The sequence below is a fragment of the Anomaloglossus baeobatrachus genome, chromosome 3 (genome assembly GCF_048569485.1).
Source record: "Anomaloglossus baeobatrachus isolate aAnoBae1 chromosome 3, aAnoBae1.hap1, whole genome shotgun sequence".
NCBI classification, from domain to species: Eukaryota; Metazoa; Chordata; class Amphibia; order Anura; family Aromobatidae; genus Anomaloglossus; species Anomaloglossus baeobatrachus.
Window position 1 is genome coordinate 557,918,805 of NC_134355.1, and position 21,494 is coordinate 557,940,298.

A 21,494-nucleotide genomic window follows, 5' to 3' on the forward strand; every position below is an offset into this window, starting at 1 on the left:
ATTATGCAGGGGACGCAGGACGCATGCAGTTACGCTGCGCTACAAAGCGCAGCGTAACTGCATGTAATTACGCAACGTGCGCACATAGCCTTAGGGCGGCTTTGCACGTTGCGACATCGCACGTGCGATGTCGGTGGGGTCAAATCGAAAGTGACGCACATCCGGCGTCACTTTCGACATCGTACTGTGTAAATGCTAGATGATACGATGAACGAGCGCAAAAACGTTGTTATCGTATCATCGTTGCATTCACCGACGTTTCCATAATGCCGGTGCCGCGACAGGTACGATGTTGTTCCTCGTTCCTGCGGCAGCACACATCGCTGTGTGTGAAGCCGCAGGAGCGAGGAACATCTCCTTACCTGCCGCCGGCGGCTATGCGGAAGGACGGAGGTGGGTGGGATGTTTACATCCTGCTCATCTCCGCCCCTCCTCCGCTATTGGCCGCCTGCCGTGTGATGTCGCTATGACGCCGCACGACCCGCCCCCTTAGGAAGGAGGCGGGTCGCCGGCCAGAGCGACGGTCGCAGGGCAAGTGAGTGCATGTGAAGCTGGCGTAGCGATAATTTTCGCTACGCCAGCTATCACACGATATTGTACCTGCGACGGGGGCGGGGACTATCGCGTGCGACATCGCAGCATCGGCTTGCGATGTCGCAACGTGCAAAGCCCGCCTTAGTCTCGTTGTTAAACTGAAAATTGTAATTTTTTTTAGTGGTCAAATATATTTTTGCACAACAGTATACAGGATTAAACCTGCTATAATAATGCCCCATATTTACAGTAGTATAGCTAAGATAATACAGCCCCCTATGTATTAAAATATAACTTAAATTATTATTATATTATTATATTACATACAGTAATACATATATACAGGCTGAACCCGAACTTCCCTGGGTCCGCTCATCTTTCATCTCCAACACTTAATAAAGTGTATTTAAAATAAATCTAATATATAAAGCTGAGTGTATGTGTGTGTATGTACGTGTGTATGTACATCTGCTAAAGGAATCCGCACCATCGCATTTATAATCACAAAATTTTACACAGACACCTCATTTGACATAGAAAACGTCATAGACTATGTTTCTAGGGGAAATGTAACCCTGCGCTTTACAGTTATTCACAAAAAACCTGCTTACATTAAAGTGAATGGAGCTGGGAGCTACAGGTCATTAATAGCAGCTCTGATTAGTTGCTATAGGCAACATATGACAGTCTTAGTATAAGAAGCTTATGTGTGAGGTAATATGATTTCGATAGAAACAGACACACAGAGATACACAGAAACACACAGAGACAAAGACAGACACGCACAGAAACAGACACACTCAGAAACAGACACACACAGAGACAGACACACAGAGACAGTCACACACAGAGACACACAGAAACACAGACACAGACACACAGAGACAGAGTCACACAGAAACAGAGACACAGAGACAGAGACACACAAAGACAGACACATACAGAGGCAACACACACACAGAGACAGACACACAGAGACACACAGAGACAGACCCACACAGAGACAGACACACACAGAGACCACACACACAGAGACACAAAGAGATAGACACAAAGACAGAGACACACAAACACACAGAGACAGAGAGAAACAAAGACAGACAAAGACTGACACACAGACAGACAGACAGAGAGAGAGAGATACAGACAGACAGAGATGGAGATAGGCAGACAGCGAGAGATAGAGACAGTCAGAGAGGGAGACAGGCAGACAGAGGGAGAAAGTGAGAGTGGGAGAGAGACACTTAGTTACTATCCTGGCAAATGGGAACAAAACAGTTAGGGGTGCTTCACACACAGCGAGATCGCTACTGAGATCGCTGCTGAGTCACGTTGTTTGTGACGCAGCAGTGACCTCATTAGCGATCTCGCTGTGTGTGACACTGAGCAGCGATCTGGCCCCTGCTGTGAGATCGCTGCTCGTTACACACAGCCCTGGTTCGTTTTTTTATTGTTGCTCTCCCGCTGATAAGCACACATCGCTGTGTGTGACAGCGAGAGAACAACAATCCTGAATGTGCAGGGAGCAGGAGCTGGCGTCTGACAGCCTGCGGTAAGCTGTAACAAAGGTAAACATCGGGTAACCAAGGTGGTTACCCGATATTTACCTTCGTTACCAGCCTCCGCAGCTCTCACGCTGCCAGTGCCGGCTCCTGCTCCCTGCACACGCTAAGCTAAGCGGTGTGCGCTGGTAACTAAGGTAAACATCGGGTAACCATACCCAATGTTTACCTTAGTTACCAGTGTCCGCAGCTTCCAGACGCCGGCTCCGTGCAAGCGCAGCGTCGCTTGCACGTCGCTGCTGGCTGGGGGCTGGTCACTGGTCGCTGGTGAGATCTGCCTGATTGACAGCTCACCAGCGACCATGTAGCGACGCAGCAGCGATCCTGACCAGGTCAGATCGTTGGTGGGATCGCTGCTGCGTCGCTAAAGTGTGACGGTACCCTAAGTCACAATTTACAAAACCTAGGACACTTTGTTGAACATATTGGTCACAATCTAAAGCCCTGCTGGTTGTAATACAGTTCACTCCCAACTTTTATTTTTCATTTAATGCACATGTAGTATTATTCTTATTCTAATTAAATAGACCCAAGCCAAGGCAGTTATACGGCTTAACTTGCAGGAGCTCCTCAAGAGATGATCAGGTTGGGGACATCTATTTATTTACATATTCAGAAAATAACACAGGTCAATCCTTTAATTATTTTTTATTATGGTTACACTAGGACGCTAAACACAATGATAATCCAGATTTAAGTCAAGTTTAGTCACTTTTTGTCATATAAAACACATTTAAACAAATCCATCGCATTCCCTGCCATCTCATAACATGTCCCTGGCATTTTCCCAAGTCTGTATCTTTATCTCACATGAGTGATAAAGGCACCAGTATGGTAAACAAGAACTTGACATGTGATAGCACAGAGGTGTGTACAAAAGTCACAGCTGGTATACAGAAAATGTCTTCTTTTTAGGGTGGATTCTCTGCTTGATGTAGATTCATGATCGCACAGGAGTACAGAATTCCCAGATTAGCAAGGAGGCATTTAAAACTAATTTAAAACCTAATACAATGACAAAATGAATGTATCTAAAGCACATTTTGGGGTATGTTTGCAGTAGATGAGGTACACACAAAGTTGCTTTTCATTACTCCTTTTTATATGTAACTCCAATTCCTTAATACTTCTGATGATGTGAAAAAATGTAAAGAAAACAAGAATTCAATGATTTGGAAATATCTTATCACCATATTTTATTCACAACAGAACAATGGTCATAGATCAGAAGCTCTCTGTGTTCCATTGTCCTTTATTGGAATTTTTCATTCCATAATGTGGCAATTGTTTTCTAAATAAGTTTTTTTCAAATGGAATTTAATCTCACATTATATCATTAAAGAGAATCTGTAAGCAGATTTTTGATACCTCCTCTGAGAGCAGCATGATGTAGGCAAAGAGGCTCTGAGTTCAACGATATATCACTGAGATTTCTGTGTGTAGCTGTTCTGACACAGTGAAAGATTTTAGATTTTGTATGTAGCAGTGCTGGGAGAGCTGTCCCCAACCACACCAGGCTTTCAGTGTACATTTCCATAGACAGAAGCTGCTAATCACAGAAGGGGGAGGAGTAAGGCTAGAGTACACGTGCTGCTGAGACCCAATAATGATGAAGAGGCTAAAACTTACATTCTAGGTAAACAAAAAAAGACTGAGATAACAGACACAGGGCTGAATTTTCTGTATTAACTCATACAGCACGATGTCTTCAGATTGCATTGCAGAAACCTACTGACAGAGTCCCTTTAATTATTTTCACATATCACCTTGTACTGGTGTGATAGGAGCAAGCACCCCCTAATTTTCCAGGTAATTATCAGGTGTATTAAGAATTCCATTTGTATGTCCATGTCCAAGATGTGAGATAATGACAGTAAATACTTTACAAAAAAAATACACAAGGCACAAAAACCTGAATGTTCAGCAAAGGTGAAGTAAATGAAGATACCAGGCAGTGACTCGAGCCTTTGCCGTTTTGTACATTTGTAATCCATTAATCATGTTTTACTCTTATGGCTACATCAGGCACAGATCGGCTGGAAGTAAAGATGACATGTACAAATGTCCTTTAACAGAAATACTATGAATTGGCTGTTTTTTGCTGCATTGACAGAAAATAACTGATGTATGATGTCAGAAGGTCATCCATCTTATAGCCCTGTAGAACAATAATAAATAAAGAGAATAGATTAGTGTTAAGCAAATATGAATCACGATTCACCTTACTCTAGAGGTCACATTGGTAGTCCGTGGCCACCAGACCAGAACATTACAAACTTCCTATTACCTACAGTAGCTCAGAGGTGCTTTCTTACCATTATCATTAGGTTGAGGCAAGATGCACACAAGGACATCGGGCCTACTGATCAGAAGTGTCATTGAGGATGCCTCAGGTAGTAGGAGGGTTGGCAGTGCAATTATAAACTACTGATCAAACTGCTGGACCAGGGTCCTGGTTATATCACTTGTGCCCTGCAGGTAATCAGTGGCCACTTCATTCCCACTTCCATCAGACAAAAATGACAAACATGAGACGTGAGAGCTGCTGGTGGTCCCTGAACGCCTCGAAATGTCAGTTATATTTATAGGAGGGTAGAGTAAATCGGCTGCAGGGCTTCCATGGCATAACAACATCATGGGAGCTCTACGAGACCAAACACCAACGTTGTCGAAACAGCACCAATATCAGCGTATATAGTATACTGTTTTTCTTTTATATGGAGGAATATAACAATTTAGAAGGGGTTGAGTAGTGGGAAACCTCTTTAACCTCAATAAAAACATTTTTTTCTACTTCTAACTGTTCTTAATAGACTCCATAGGGGACTTAAAGCTGCGATCGTCTGATTGCTTATGCTATATATACAGCAATGCCATGAAAATTTAATCAGAGAAGATGTTATCTATAAGGTACCTGGATGTAAATATTTTTGTGTTGATACTGACTATGTCTCATCAGTACTGAAGTTCCCGTATGGTCCGCAGTCTGATAATTACTGATAACAGCAACTCCAAGCATCTCCTTACTATTGGTAAGGATATACTTGGATGTGTAGGTTCATGAAATACAAATGTATATGGGACTGACTTGACATTACAATTGATTGCTGTATTAAATTTGGTGATGTATTCATGTACTGATGGTGGTTGTGGTGACAAATATGTGGCGCCGATGAGACTTCAGTCGCCACAGAGGTACTGCATTCTCAACCAGAGGTGTGGTGCCCCATCCTGGGTAAGGAAGAGGTCATCCACCGGAAGACACAAAACACAGACACTCTCACTCAGCAACACTTCATCAGAACATGCTAAGGGCCTAGTGACAGTCCGAGGCCAGGCTGGGGGGTGAAGTCTAGTCAGTGGGAGCACACTGTAGGAAGTCAGACAGTTGGAAGGAGCAGTTGAGGAGTGAAGACCTGTGGTCTGGAGCTGCAGCTCGGCCCAGGCACAAGAGAGAAGGGGTCCTAGAGCCCATGGGAAGTGCACCATACACCCATGGTCTCATTCCACATACGACATATTGGAGTGGAGGGACTTGGCTGCAGACGTTGATCCGGTCCCTAGACTAGAGGAGAAGAAGCAATGTGCTCATCTAAACCGGAGGCTAAGAATACAGCTAGCACCGAGCCAACTCCGCACATGAATCCATTGGAAGGTGACCACATAGGGCCAAGGGATAGAGCTTCAAGCCACCCTACAGAGCCCACGGACACCAGCTCAGGTCACTGTGTGCGTAGGCGCGATATAGGCAGGCAAGAAGTCAGATTGGGAAGACAAACAGGGAAGGAACATAAGAAGGGTGCACCGGTCTTGACCTCCGAGCTACCCGGGATCGACTGGAGCCCATGACAGTGGAACACAGCACTCCAAAGGCGGCCACTGATTAGTTGTGTTACCTTAGAACCTGCTACAGTGAGTAAAAACCTTGAGACTGCATCCCTGTATCGCTCCGTTATTCGCCTGCACCTAACTTGTCCAGAAACTGTCACAATTTTCAAGCTTTGTAACTTGATATTCACTTTTTTGGAGTGTACACACTTCATCAGCATTTTGACAATACTACAAGTGCAGGATCATCCTTTCCCTCACTTCGCAGCAACCATTGCACCTGTCATGATTGTCCAATGACTTGCTTGCATTCAATTAAAAGCCCACCTCACTGATATGGTGGTATGCCATTTTTAGACCCTCCCATACTTCTTGTAATTATTTTGAACTTTTGGGTGAATCTTTGTCAGCATGAAGGATATTATTAAATTGCAAATCACACAGACATGGCACTTACCAATGAAGTCTCGCATAGGATTTTGTTATCTCGTACCAGATTCCCAGTAGTCATCTGAAAATATGTATTTCCACTGTTCCAGCGAGAGATTTTATTTAATGGATGGTTAACAAGCAACTCCTATGTGGACAGAAGAACAGAAGAACTGTCAACTATAAGCCGAAACAATGCTCCATAAAAGGAAGCCAGCAGCTGGGGTGAACATTGTGCCCGCTATTAAAAAAAATAAATATTCACTGCTCTTCATGCCCATAATCTCACCCACCTCTCGGTGCCAGGTTCAGTGCAGAGAGGTGGGTGGGATTAAGGGGGTGGGGAGCAATTAATTTTTTCTTCTTTAATAGGGGCCACAACTGTTAAGTCCAGCCGCCACTGCAGCCTGCTCCTTCCTCCTGTGACCCCACTCCACCGTCGTTGCCACCCTTCCACCAGGAAGCCAGGTACATCCAAACAATAACACACGCCGCTGTATACTGAATACTTTACATTGTATCAGTGTCATAGTGTTGTCTCTTGAAAAGTTATAATAAAATATATACAAAAATGTGAGGGGTGTACTCACTTTTTATATATGCTAAATTTGTTTCCAGATGTAGGAATGATTAGAGGATCATTAATTTCCTGGAAGCCTATATTTCTTACCTTAGTCTTGGGATGGAATAAGGATACCCCATGCTTGTTTATTGCAATGAGTACAATATCAGGCATTGAAGGATCAGATGATTGCTGTAAGGTAAAGCTATATTATTACCAAATGAAACAAAAAAACGTTGGTGTCCGAACAATAGATATAGTAGTAAGTATACAGTATGGTAAGTAATATCACATTACATAGAAATGTATCCAATAATATACCGTGAACAATGAAACGTTATTAGGTACAAACTAATTCAACATTAATTTTAATATGTTGAAAATCCAATTTTCTTAAATGAAAAATTGAAGAGCTCGTATTCTCAAAAGCCCTGATTCATTAATGTATTTTCAACAGAATTTCGTAGAAAATTCTTTGATAAGTTGCAAAAATTTTTTGCAACTCAAGGTTGCGCAAAATTTTTACAATTTTTGGCATTTGCATTCTAGTTCTCCTCAAATCTGCCAAAATGAAACACAGGCGTGATGCCACAGATTGCCTAAATTATTATGAGCTGTAGCGTACCTTATGGCAAAAATCTTACTCAAGTCGCTGACTGGAGTAAGATTAGTTGCGAAGCGCACGCCACTTTCAAGACATGCCAGATTCATTAACAGGTGTGCACCTGTTAATGAGTCAGGAGGGTTTTACTCCAACATGACTCCCTCATGAAGACTGGTGTGCCGGAGTCAGAGGCTCCTGATTCATCAAAACGTGGATGCCTGTTAATAAATTAACACTAGAAGTCCCAGAGAGGGGTCATTTAACATTTCTACCATTGGAACCCTATGGAGCTCGAAATTCCTGAGACTTCTAGTGTTAAGAGTGTTAAGAGTGTGTGACTAGTGGCACATGCCTCTGTGCGCTTCAAAACTCATCTTACTACAGTTGGGGACTAGAGTAAGATTTCTAGTGTAAAAAACAGCTCATCATCAACTAGACAAACAGTGGCGTCACATTACTGTCACACCCCAGCTGTTGCCATTTTTGAAAATGGTAAAAATATCAATAGTCACCAATTTTTTTGGGAATTCCCATCTGAGCAAAAATGTGGTCACTTCAAAGCGATTTACTCCAGAATTGTAGCATAATCGATTTGATGAATCTGGATCACAGTATGAGACACATTTTTCATGCCTCCATTGGAAATAATGATTCTGCTGGTAATAGACTAATTTCTGTTACTTCTCACATGTGCACACTCCACTCACCTTGACCTCAAAGAACGCAGAGCCAAATGTTGGCCACCTGCTAATGTGCTTCAGAAATGCGATCTTAGCTTCTTCCACAGTTTTCTTCTCATGTTTGTTATAAGATGTTATTATGTTCTACAAAGAAAATAACACATTTCCATTGGGACACATCCCCAATATACAGGAGCACATTGCTATTTAAAAAGCAGATTATATCCAATTTTTAAGGGTTCGTTCACACTGGCATACAGCTCAGACAAGTGCAATGCGAGAAAAAAAAGGGATTGCACTTGGACCCGTGTTATTCAATGATGCAGTGCAGATCTGTGATTTTTTCTTTCAGCTGTATTTGTCTTGAGGGAAAAAAAATCGCAGCATGGTGTATATGTACATATTGGACATGTAAAGACTCACCGATTCATGTCTAAGGGCTAGGACACACGGCGAGTAAAATGGGCCAAGTGGAATGTGATAAAGAAATCATATTCCACTAGAACTCATGTTACTCTATCAGGCCGTTCCCATCTGTGAATTTTTTCTCAGCCCTAATCAGACCGAGAAAACAATCGCAGCATGCTGCTAGTGTAATCTGATCCGTATTCACTCGCACCCACACAAGTCTATGGGTGCGAGTGAAACATCGAATTGCACTCGTATTATACCGGAGTGCAGTGAGATAATCGTATCATAATAATAATGGAGAAGATGGGGAGTTTAGTCCCACCCTCTCCTCCGCAGCTGTGATCCAATTGCAGGATCGGATCACAGTATAATGACATTCAGCTCACACTCACAGCAGAGGACTAGCTGATGGTTATTAGCTTAATGCATCCTATGCTCTCACATCGGATGCCATACGCTCGTTTATCACCAGCCTAAGTCCTCTTTCACATGTCAGTGAAAAACACAGACGTTTTTCACTGAAGTGATAAAGGTGCATATGTCCCTCCATGTGTTGTGATTTTGGCACACATGTGATCTCCGTGTGCTATCTGTGATAAGCCGCAGAATTGCTGTCAGGAGTGATCTATGACGCTCTGTTTCGGCAGAGATTTGCGACGTATATAACAGGCAGGTAGTTAGCAACTACTAAATTTTGGCCAATTTATGCTGACATATATGGAAATGTATTTCTCACCCACCTTCTTCCATTCTTCCTGTGAAATCATACGCATAAGATACTCAGGAACAAAATCCCGTAGGATTTTATTGAGGTTGACAAAGTGAGAGCGGTCATTGTTGTACTGTATCTTGTATATCAGTCCAGCTAAGTTTGCAGCATCTTCCACAGTACATCGGTGGTACCCCCGCATGTATTTTGGTAGCTCCTGAATATTACATTAAGATAAAGAGAGAGCTTTTATATTTTACACCTTTCCATTCTATGTATAGTGTAAAACTGAAGAGATCTTGTAATGGAAATGTCACTCACCTGATGATAATGAAATATAGTGTCAGCCTTAATATCTTTCCCTGGTTGAACAGATACCCACAGCTTCCGCATGAAGTACAACTGGAAACTGGCAAAATTTGGTGCTCCTGCATAACACAATAATGTTACTAGACTCAAGACTTGATAAAATAATGTCTAGCTGCAAGTTAGAAATGACATGCACAATTTACCTGCAGTAGGACGGCTCTTTCGGATATAGTCATTCAGTTGTCTTAGTGCATCATAGAAATAATCTTGCTCATTCAGACTAATAACCTATAGAAAAATATAATCAGCACATCAGTGTACTACTCCAGAACACATTAAATCAAATATTATCAAAATATGGGAAGTCAACTTTACAGCACAACTCACACTAGACCCTTTTTTTAAACTTTCTTAGTTCATTCAATGCAGGACTAAAACTCTAACTATCCTGCCTCTTACAAATTATACCAACTTTATAATCTCAGGAAAGGAAGGCTGTCTCAAAGATCTAATGAAGTTTCTATACATGAACTAAACCCCTCTTTAGATTTATACTGGAATTATTAAAGCCAGTATCGAGCTAAATCTTTGAGTAAAGAGGACCTTACACCAAATTTTTCATGTTAAACTGAACACATACCTAATGGCGGCTGTATAATGTAATAGTGGAATTATTATTTTTTCCCTTTTTTTTATTTTGCCTCTGTGTTTCGGAGATATTAGCAATCAAAGTAATTAACACCTAATGACTTAACTATTGTTAAGTCCAAGTGAGTGTTATCAGATAGATTTTACTGGGGTGTGTACTTCTTCTCCCTGTATGATGTTAACCAATCATAAGCAGGCAGCAACACAGCAGAAAAAGAACACACCCCCACCACATCTTAGAGATTCTCAGTGTGTGACTCTCCTGGTCTAACCTTCTGCATGAGTCAGAGAGGGGGGAGGACAGCACAGATAACTAATACCTTTCTGATAAGGTACCTATGAGGAGAAGGGCAGAACAGGTAAGTTTAGATATGCAACATTACAAACCCTTCTATCAGCTTTCCTCCTCTCCCCACACTACCTGTACTGAGAAGCAACAGTAATCATACTAATGTTTGTTGTACTCAAGCAATTTGTAATCACTATGCAGTGAGATCAGAGCTGGGGGTCATTATATCTGAAACAGGCGAGGTCTAGAATATACTGCTCCCTTGTGAGATGTAATGACACCCCGCTCTGATTTCAATGCACAGCGAGTAAAAGTTGCTTCAGCACAATGAACATAAGTGTGGTTACATTTCTGAGAAATCTACTCTAACCTATGGCGTGTTCTTTCCTTTGAGAGTTGCTTCCTTCTTATAATTGGTTAGCATCATACAGGGAGAAAAAGTACATACCCTCTATGAAAATTATTTGATAACATCCGCTTGGACTTAAGGCCGCTTTACACACTGCGATATCGGTACCGATATCGCCAGCGTGCGTACCCGCCCCCATCGGTTGTGCGACACGGGCAAATCTCTCCCGTGTCACACAACATCGCCCGGACCCGTCACACTACTTACCTTCCCTGCGACGTCGCTGTGACCGGCGAACCGCCTCCTTTCTAAGGGGGCGGTTCGTTCAGCGTCACAGCGACGTAACAGCAGCATCACTGAACCGCCGCCCAATAGAAGCGCTCACCTCCTTCCTTCCGCATTGTGGCCGGGAGGCAGGTAAGGAGAGCTTCCTCGTTCCTGCGGTGTCACACGTACCGATATGTGCTGCCGCAGGAACGAGGAACAACTTCGTTACTGCTGCAGTAACGATATTTGAGAATGGACCCCCATATCACCGATGAGCGATTTTGCAAGTTTTTGCGACAATGCAAAATCGCTCATAGGTGTCACACGCAACGGCATCGCTAAAGCGACCGGATGTGCGTCACAAATTCCGTGACCCCAACGAGATCACTTGAGCGATGTCGTAGCGTGTAAAGCCTGCTTTAACAAAAAAATAACTCATTAGGTGACAAATACTTTGATTGCTAATATCTCCTCAACCAAGAGTGCTCTGCAGGCACTACTATATTGTGTTCTGATCTTTCGCCACAGCAATTACAAGTTGCTTGAGTACAACAAACATTAGTGTGATTACTGACACATCTCTGGACAAGCAGTGTAGTGAGAGGGGGAGAGATGATAGAAGGGGTTTTAATGTAACACAGCTAAACTCAGCTGTGCTTTTCTTCCCCACATAGGGACCTTATGAGAAAGATGTTAGTTATCTCTACTGTCCTTCCCCCCACACTGACTTATGCAGCAGCCGGCAGATAATGATTATGGTTGCAGGGATCGTCACCGCAACCAGGCCAGGGGATGGGAGGGCCCGCCAACCCCAGAGCGTGTTTTAGTTGGATGTGCATCTGAGGGCGTACATCCAGCTGAAATGCATTGTAGAACACAGATCTGTTGGGGGCCTGCGCTGCAGATATGCCAGCCTATTGAGGATATGAATATTCATTGCTCCCCACATTATAATCCTGCCCACCTCTCGGCACTAAAGCTGGTGGTGGGAGATGGGAAGGATTATGGACGTGGGGAGCAGTGAATATTCAATCTCTTTAGCTGCAGCACACGTCATCACCCAGCAGCTGGCTTCCTGCAGTGTGCTGCTTTTAAAGAGAATGCTATTCATACTACGACTTGCTCTTGGAGATGATTGAGTCACTGATGGCATAGGCGGGGGTCTCAGGTTTGGAGGGGGTCACATGACAAACAAGGAAAAAATAAGTATAAAAAGATAGGGAAGAGACATGTAAAGAATCAGCAAGCAGGAAGGAGGGCTGTGCTGGAGGACAGACAGTGAACAGAGGGGGTATACAAGGGACAGAGCGAGAGCAGGGGTGTGTGATGGGGACAGAGCAGGCAAGGGGGTATGCAGAAGGATTGGCTAGAATTGGCTCAGCAGCAGACTTTACTTTGCTGCTAGCATCTGGCATCCTCAATTTTTTTAGTGTTAGGTGGAGGCAAGGTCTGTTTCAAACCTTTCTTAGGTGTTAACTGTTTCTTTTTTTTAGCAGATGAAATCTCCTTCTGGGCACCAGAGTTTAATCGTGCACTAAGTTTCACCCACATAGTGATGGAGAGTCCAGTCTGTATTATTCAGTCTGTCTCCTTTTGCGCCAATTTGGCAGGAACAAGGTACCTTGACAGAGTTGGATGTTCAGGTACAGGGCGGAGGACCGTATGCCAGCAGGCTCCTGCCCACCCACCTGACATAGCGCACGCATACATAGAGCAGAAGACAGAATGTTCCACAGTACAGCTGAGTATTCCCTGACACTCTCTTGGGCCTTTATCCTTTTACCCCCACTCCCCTCCCTAATACCATACAACTCCCCCACCTTCACCTTCAATCAAAATCCACACTAGTGCCTACTCAATGGGTACACTTTTTAAGGATGATTCTTGACACAGCATGGGTGTCTATCTTTCTTCTCTTTCTTCCAGAGGAGAAATAGCTAGCTCTTTAGTCTTTCATCTGAACCTTGAACCGTCTAGGGAACCATTCCCTACATTCTCCTATTCAGTCAATTTCATTCAAAGCAGTTGTAGAACACACTTCTGGCTTACTCGGACAGATAAGTACAGTCCCTAGATAGGCCTATTTATGTCTTCCACTTCACTATCACCATTCCCTAAGGTAGTGGCTAATGTCATCCTTTCGGGCTCAGGATCACTCTTTTCATCACATTAAGTTGTAGGGTCCTGACTACAGGTGCTAGCCTCACTGGATGAAGAGCAGTTTTTCACTGCTTCTCAGTTCAGGAATCATGGAACAGCTAGGAGAAACGTCTCTCAATAAACATTCTGGAGATCAGCACACTTGAAATCCCTTGGTCCCAGTTCTCACTGCAGTACATTTTTCTACTTCTACCTCTTCTTTATAGACACTTCAAGAAGATCAGAGCAGAAGGGATTTCGGTCATCCTGGGGACTCCATATTGGCCTCAGATATCTGGTATTCAGATGGAATCAATTTACTTGGAAACGTTCCTTGGATTCTCCCAGAATACCCAGATCTTTTGTGAAATTATCCATTTTTCCATCCCAATTTACAGTCACTCACTTTAACGGCATAAACTTGAAGCTGAGGAGGCCAAGCCTCTAGGTTATTCAGACCATGGTTAAGGCACGTAAACCCTCTTTGTGATGTTTCTACCATCACACTTGGAAGGCATACTTTTGTTGGTCTGAGTTTACTAGTACCTTTGCAATGTCTTTTTCTTTGAGGGCACTGCTTTCCTTTTTGCAGTTCGGACTGGAGTCAGAGCTGGAGCTTAACTCTCTTAAGGGTCAGGTTTCCACCCTGGGTAGGTTGTTTCAGAGGAACTTAGCCATGTAAACACAGATCAATACTTATTTCCAGGGGATTGCACATATTAAGGGCTCTTTTCCACTTGCGATGAAATAATCACTGCGATACTCGCCCAGAAAAGTGGAATGAGTGTCATGCGTATGATCTGAGTTTTTTTCTCACCTAGCATCCGATTGACATGCGAGTGCCGTGCGACTGCCGTGCGAGTGTGTAGATTTTTCTCACCAAGGATTCGTGTGACATGCATATGCCATCCTTATGACATACGTATGTAATGCCATGCAATATTTTTCTTGCACCCATAGCAAGTCTGGTGCGATCTACACAGCCATACGCAGCATGCTGCGATTTGATGCTCAGCATGATCAGAGCTGAGGAAAATATAGCAGAAGGACACTACCTGATTGATTAACACTGGTGTGAGTGCAATCCGATGTTTTATCGGATCGCACTCGCACATGAAAATTGCAAGTGGAAAAGAGCCCTTAGCCTCATTATTGGCCATCCTTTGATTCATGTAATCTCAACCTCGGTTTGGAGGCTCTTCAGTTTTCCCACTTTGAGCCCATCAGAGAGCTCCCTGCACTTCTACTTTTCTATAAGGTGGACTACTTTATAGCCTTCACTTCCATCAGAAGGGTTTCGGAACTGGCAGCACTTTCGTGCCATGCTCCCTACCTTGTTCTCCACTAAGATAAGGTTGTGCTGCAACCAGTTCTGACATTTCTCCTAAAGGTTGTCTCTAGAGTTGAGCGGATCGGTCATAATCCGGGTCCAGCGGATCCGGATCGGGTTGTTGATGAAGTCCGGATCCGATCCGAAATCCGCGGCCATATAAATCAATGGGGAACGGGATCCGGGACGAGAGAGAGGAGAGAGAGAGAGGAGAGAGAGAGAGGGAGAGAAAGAGAGAGAGAGAGGAGAGAGAGAGAGAGGAGAGAGAGAGAGAGGGAGAGAGAGAGAGAGAGAGAGGAGAGAGAGGGAGAGAGAGAGAGAGGGAGGGAGAGAGAGAGAGAGAGAGAGAGAATAAAAATAAAAAAATTTTTTAAAAAAAAACGGATCCGGATTGTGCACCCCGGATCCCGGGTACTGGTCGGACTCTGATCAAAACCTCGAACCATGCGGATCCGGATTTTTCAGATAGGGGTCCGCTCACCACTAGTTGTCTCCCCTTACACTTTCATGAGGATATTGTCTGACCTTCATTTTGCCCTTTTCTGTCTCACCCCATTGAGAACAGATTGCACAATCTGAATGTGTTCAGGGCCATTAGATGCTACTTATTGTCTACCGCCCTGTTTAGGAGGTCTTATTCTTTATTTGTCTTGCAAAGCAGGCCTCGTAGGAGTCAAGCCGCTTCTGAAGTAACTGTCTCTCGCTGGATCAAAACGAGTATTATTCTGGCTTATAAGTCGAAAAATAGGGAGCACCCGTTTGGGATCTGGGCGCACTCTTTACCGGTGGTGTGAAGTTCCTGGGCGGTTTGTCATCAGGCTTTGACCCTGCAGCTCTGCAAGGCAGCTACCCGGGCATTAGTACATACTTGTTTAACATTTTACAGGGTTCCACATCTTTGCCTCGGCAGATGGAAATCTTGGCAGGAAGATACTGTAGGTAGCAGTAGCTCAAGCTTTTGCTTGAACGACACCAGTGGTTTACTTTTCCTTTTCCCACCCCATGGACAGCTTTAGGACGTTCCATGGATTCTTTGTCACCAAATGAAGTGACTGACAAATTTATATTTTTGGTACTCACTATAAAATCTGTTTCTCATTCGTCTTCATTCAGGGATACAGCACCATCCCTTGGTTGCCCAGTTGAGTGTGCAATTACATTGTTCTCCTCTTGGTGTGTATTTCAATTATTTTTTCTTTCATGCTTTAATTTCTTGTCTTTTCGCCTACTGCTTTCTCACTAAACTGAGAAGGCTGGATGCTAGCAGGCAAGGTAGAGCCAATATTTAGTTCTATGTAATAATAAAGTAAGCCTCCAGGTGGCAGCATATTATCTCCATGGTTCATCCCCATGGTTTCTGTGTCCCCCAATGAAGAGTAACAAGAAACAGATTGATGGTGAGTACCAAAAATCTACATGTTATATTGATAGTAAAATAAACAGATTTTACAGAAATTATTTTTCCAATAAAACATGTTTATATTGAGCCAAAGTACTATAACATTAAAAAACTACTTATTTGGTATTACCATCTTCATATGATCCATAGAATAAAGTACATTTGTTTTTCTTACCCTGTAAACAGCAAAAAGCACAACAAAACAAAGTTTTTCCATGTATTTCCCAAAAATATGATTTCAAGTTAACCAATAAGTTAAATATACTTTGGATGAAGTTACGGATATCTTATTTATAATATTACAATTACACATTTTAAATTCTTGTCAAAACAAAAATGATATTGGAACATTTTATAATCAAATATTTCTTCAATTATAAATTTTGAATATAGCTAAGTTTAATGTAAATATTAACCCCTTCAGCCCCGGGGCACTTTCCGTTTTTGTTTTTTGCTCCACTTCTTCCGAGAGCCGTAACTTTTTTATTTTTCCGTCAATCTTGCTATATGAGGGCTTGTTTTTTGCGGGACAAGTTGTACTTTTAAATGAAACCATAAGTTTTACCATATAGTGTACTGGAAAGCAGCAAAAAAATTCCAAGTGTGGAAAAATTGCAAAAAAAGTGTGATGGCACAATAGTTTTTGGGATGTTTTATTCACGGTGTTCACTATATGGTAAAACTGATGTGTCAGTATGATGCCTGAGGTCGGTGAAAGTTTGTAGACACCAAACATGTATAGGTTTACTTGTATCTAAGGGGTTAAAAAAAATTCACAAGCTTGTCCAATAAAAGTGGCGTACGTTTTGCGCCATTTTCCAAAACCCGTAGAGTTCTCATTTTTTGGGATCTATGGCTCAGTGACGGCTTATTTTTTGCGTCTCGAGCTGATGTTTCTAATGGTAGCATTTTTGCACAGATGCTACGTTTTGATCGCCTGTTATTGCATTTTGCGTAAAACTTGCGGCGACCAAAAAACGTAATTTTGGCGTTTGGAATTTTTTTGCAACTACGCCATTTACCAATCAGATTAATTGATTTTTTATTTTGATAGATCGGGCATTTCTGAACGCGGCAATACCAAATATGTGAATATTATTTTTTTTTTAACCCTTTAGTTTTCAATGGGGGGAAAGGGGGTTGATTTGAACTTTCAGGTTTTGTTTTTTTTTTTAATTTTTTAAAACTTTTTTTTAACTTTTTTTATTTTATTTTACTAGTCCCCCTAGGGGGCTATAGCGATCAGCAATCCGATCGCTGATCGCTATCTGCTGATCACAGCTATACAGCTGTAAACACCAGAAATAGTAATTTTCTTTTTCCCTCTGCACCCGGCCGAGGAAAAACGAAAGTGAAACTTCGTAGCTGCAGGCGTCATCACATGACCCTGTGCTACGATGGCAACCACCGAACGTCACGTGATCACTCACGTGACTTCCGGTGGGGGCGGCGGTAAGTAAAAAACATGGCCGCGCGCATATAGATCTCGCTGCCAGACTTTGGCAGCGAGATCTAAGGGGTTAATGTTACGGGTGGAATGCGATTCCACTCGGAACATGTAGGCACACATGTCAGCTGTTGAAAACAGCTGATATGTGTGCCGATCCACGCCGCCTGCCTGCGGCAGTGGGCGGGGCTTAACGGGACATGCTCCATGACGGAAATATCCGTCCATGGTCGTGAAGGGGTTAAAGTAAAAAATTTAAAGGTATTTGTCAGTAGAATCAACCCTCCTCAGTCATCTCTATGGCCATGTAGGTCATAGAAAGCTGAATAAAATGACACCTTGATATCTGTGATTCAATGTCTTATTCCAGAGATATTCATGTTTTTCGTATATGTAAATGAGCTTTTCTAGGCTATGGGCCAGACACATCTCCCTGGGAATCTGCCTCCAGAGATTATTATTAATAGAAGGAGACGTTACCAGTGTGATTTGTGACGGCCGCACTCTGCTCTCCTGATCTCACTGCAGAGCTGTGTGTGATTATAACTGACACATCAGCAGGTTCCTCTCAGCTTCAGCCACCGTCTCACAGGCAGACAGGGTTGTAATATTGTTGCAATACAGCAGAGCTGAGAGAGCTGCAACAAATGTGCTTGTAATAAGACAAAGTTCAGTCCTACTGTTCCGTGTTAGATACATCACACTGGTAATGCCTCCTTTTATTTAAATTAAACTCTGGAGGCAGATTTCAGTTAGATCTGTGTCCGACCCATAGCCTATCAATATACAATTTGCCATTGACAACTAAAGCCCTAAACTAAAGACTGATCTATTTAAAATTTAACTTTTATTTCATTATTTAAGATATGAGGACATACAAATTAAAACCACTGAACATTGTGGTCTATCTCTAATTGGTATAGATGATCATTCCTTATGGAGAAGTTTCTGATCCAGACAAAGGTCTGAAAGTTATCTCTATATCATTCCTGTCATAAGTGACCACTAATGTTCGCTATTTAAAATATCATCTATACCAATTAGAGATAGACCACAATGTTCAGTGGTTTTAATTTGTATGTCCTCGTATCTTAAATAATGAAATAAAAGTTACATTTTAAATAGATCAGTCTTTAGTTTAGGGCTTTAGTTGCCAATGGCAAATTGTAAATTGATTACTGTTTACCCCTACACTGACTGATAGAACGAGTTTTTCAGTAGCGACCCATGGCCTGGAACAGCTAATTTACATATAAGAAAAATGTGGATTTCTCTGGAATAAGACATGAGATTGCAGATATCACAATATTGTTTTATTAAGCTTCCTATCACCTGCATTTCCATATACACAGGTTAGGAGTGTTGATTGAAAGATGTACCTTGTCTCCAATCTTTAAGAAGATGCTGAAGCCATCCCAGGCGCTGAGCTGCAGTTTGTTAGAGATGTTCTGGCACACTTCTCTTACTTTAGTGTTTGTGCCAACTTCAAAGGCCTGTGAAATAGGAAACATGATATTTATTGTGTTTCTGTTGCCTTTATGTAACCTTTAATTAAGAATAAGCTGATATATAACTCCGTCACCCCCGGGCGATTTTCCATTTTTTGTTTATGTTTTTTCCTCCCCTTCTTCCAAGAGCCATTACTTTTTTATTTTTCGGTCAATATAGCCATATCTTTTTTTCCAGGATGAGTTGTAATTTTGAACAACCACCATTCATTCTGACCCATATTGTATTGGAAAATGGGAAAAAAAATCCAAATGCAATTGCACGATTTTTTTTTTAAATTTTTTATTTACCGTATTCTCTATTTTGAAAACCTGACCTGGCATTATGATTCCTAAGGTCCGTACGAGTTCAAAGATAGCAATCATGTATACTTTCACTTTTATCAAAGTGGTGAAAAAAATTTCATAAGTTTATAAAAAAAATGAATTGCGCTTTTATCGCTATTTTCCAAGACCTGCAGGGTTCTCATTTTTCAGGATCTCAGCCTCAGTGATGGCTTATTTTTTGCATCTTGAGCTGACATTATTAATTATAACGTTTGATGTGATGTATTAAAACACATATCTGGCGATACCAGATATGTGTTTTATTATTCTTGTTTTATTTTCAATGAGGCAAAAGGGGGGTGATTTAAACTTTTAGGTTTTTTTTACATATATTTTTTAAAACGTTTTTTTATTTATTTTATTAGGGGACATTCTCGCTGCACAGTATGATCGCTTGTGCTCATTAGAGCGACACTTCAGCATCGCTCTGATCAGCAGAAATGCTGCTCTCTTGTGAGTGTCAGTGCTCTACCGGTATTCACAGGAAGTGAGTATTGGCAGTGACAGGGGGCATCAGCTGACACCGCTCTGCCATGCCAACCCATTGGCAGCCCATGATTGCATCACGGGGCCACTGATGGCGGCGAGGAACAGTTGTACATCAGTATGAAGTTGATGGGCTATCCCTAAAATTGGCCATCAATGTGTAGCGTGGCATGGGGCGGTAGTCGTGGGTGAGAGATTGACTCTAGACACCTTGGAACACTACATGAAAGATGTGGTCCTTGCTGGGTGTGTGGTCTTTTACCAGTGGGGCAATATGCCCTTGCAGGCCATTTGGTGCTATTGACCTCAGCTAGCCAGGACTAGATGTTGACCACTTTGGGGAAGGAAACCAGTACTTCACTAAAAACACAAAGTCTTTACTGAACAGAAAGGTGATGGCAACTATATACACATGCTAGAGGGCACATCTCTTTTTGCATGTTTAATTTACATTACAGAGTAACGCTAGACATTTTCCTTCAGTATCTCATCAGTTGCTATTTTTTTTTACAAAGGCCTGAATAATTCACCACCACTCAGCTCAACTTGACATCCCAGTTCTCTAGAGTCATTCTGTCGTCACCACAGTTTTGTGTCATTTTCCTCAAAAAGGAATGGTGCCAATATGGCCAGACTAGGCTCACCGTCTACTGAAGCCTGTGGAACTCCCGCTGTGGGCACTGTTCTCATCTATTGCACGGTCACGTCTGGGCCCATAACTTTTTGAGCTATAAAAGGAAGCAGATTGGCACTCACAATAAATTCTGCAAAAAGGATCTTTATTTTTGAGTACCGATCTTCTTATTTTCATTGATTTTGGAGTCCATCCCGGGATTCGCGCACTGCAGTTGAAGCATGTCCACCTGGTTTTGTGATTTATTCTTGAAAGCTATAAGTTACTAAGGGCCACACCGCTGAGCATCCTGTTTAGGGATCAGTTCCTGACGGTCATTCACTTTCTCAATTGGTTCAGATCCTTCTCCACTCACTCTGTCTGTAGTGCAGATGGCTATGCTCGCTGCTCAGAATCGTGGCTCTCGGTCTCCTCTCCTTCAGAACACCTACATCATGTGCTCTGCTGCTGATTATATCTTAGATCTACTACAATCAATTGCTGGGCGCTATCCAATGTCTTAACAGAAACTGAATCTTTCCCTGTAGACTAGCTCCTCCCCTATGATCTAGTCCCAACATTAACTCTATTTGCCCTTACAGTCTGTTGCTGAGCAGACTTAACCTTTCACTTACATTTCTATACACATACCTCATAATAGATCACCAGCAAATAACTAATAGAACTTTGCTTTTCACTATACATCATACCTTATATTACTATACACATGACGCATACATCACAGTTCACATTACATTACCTTCACAGTAACGCATGACATTATATCAAATAACCATAACGTGATTGGTGTCTTGAAGGGGAGAACGCAACAACATGTCCACATCAGTAGACAGACATCAGACTTCTAGAACCCCGATGATCAGCTGTTACATTGTACGGCACAGAACACCACAACTCCATACACTGTTTAGTGGCCACTGCTGGGTACTGCACATCAGCTCCTACACAAGTAATAAGAGCTAAACTGCAGTGACTGGCAAACGTCATTAAACTGTGTGTCAGAGCGGTGGTTTTCCACTACATATTCTGTTTACAATAGATAT

At 42.3% G+C, this 21,494-nt stretch overlaps 1 protein-coding gene across 1 annotated transcript in view; it reads right to left on the reverse strand.

The window, feature by feature from the left end:
• Nucleotides 1-2,608: 2,608 nt before the first annotated feature.
• The window catches only part of MYO7B (myosin VIIB), a 266,503-nt gene continuing 247,617 nt past the window's right edge, over nt 2,609-21,494 (reverse strand). Inside the window, exons 41-48 of the mRNA XM_075340840.1 lie at nt 18,876-18,989; nt 9,832-9,916; nt 9,641-9,747; nt 9,351-9,536; nt 8,227-8,343; nt 7,024-7,107; nt 6,382-6,501; nt 2,609-4,254 (exon numbers count right to left, since the gene is read on the reverse strand). Coding sequence (XP_075196955.1) covers nt 4,177-4,254; nt 6,382-6,501; nt 7,024-7,107; nt 8,227-8,343; nt 9,351-9,536; nt 9,641-9,747; nt 9,832-9,916; nt 18,876-18,989 — 891 coding nt within the window. The 3' untranslated portion in view covers nt 2,609-4,176. The remainder of the gene's footprint in view (nt 4,255-6,381; nt 6,502-7,023; nt 7,108-8,226; nt 8,344-9,350; nt 9,537-9,640; nt 9,748-9,831; nt 9,917-18,875; nt 18,990-21,494) is intronic.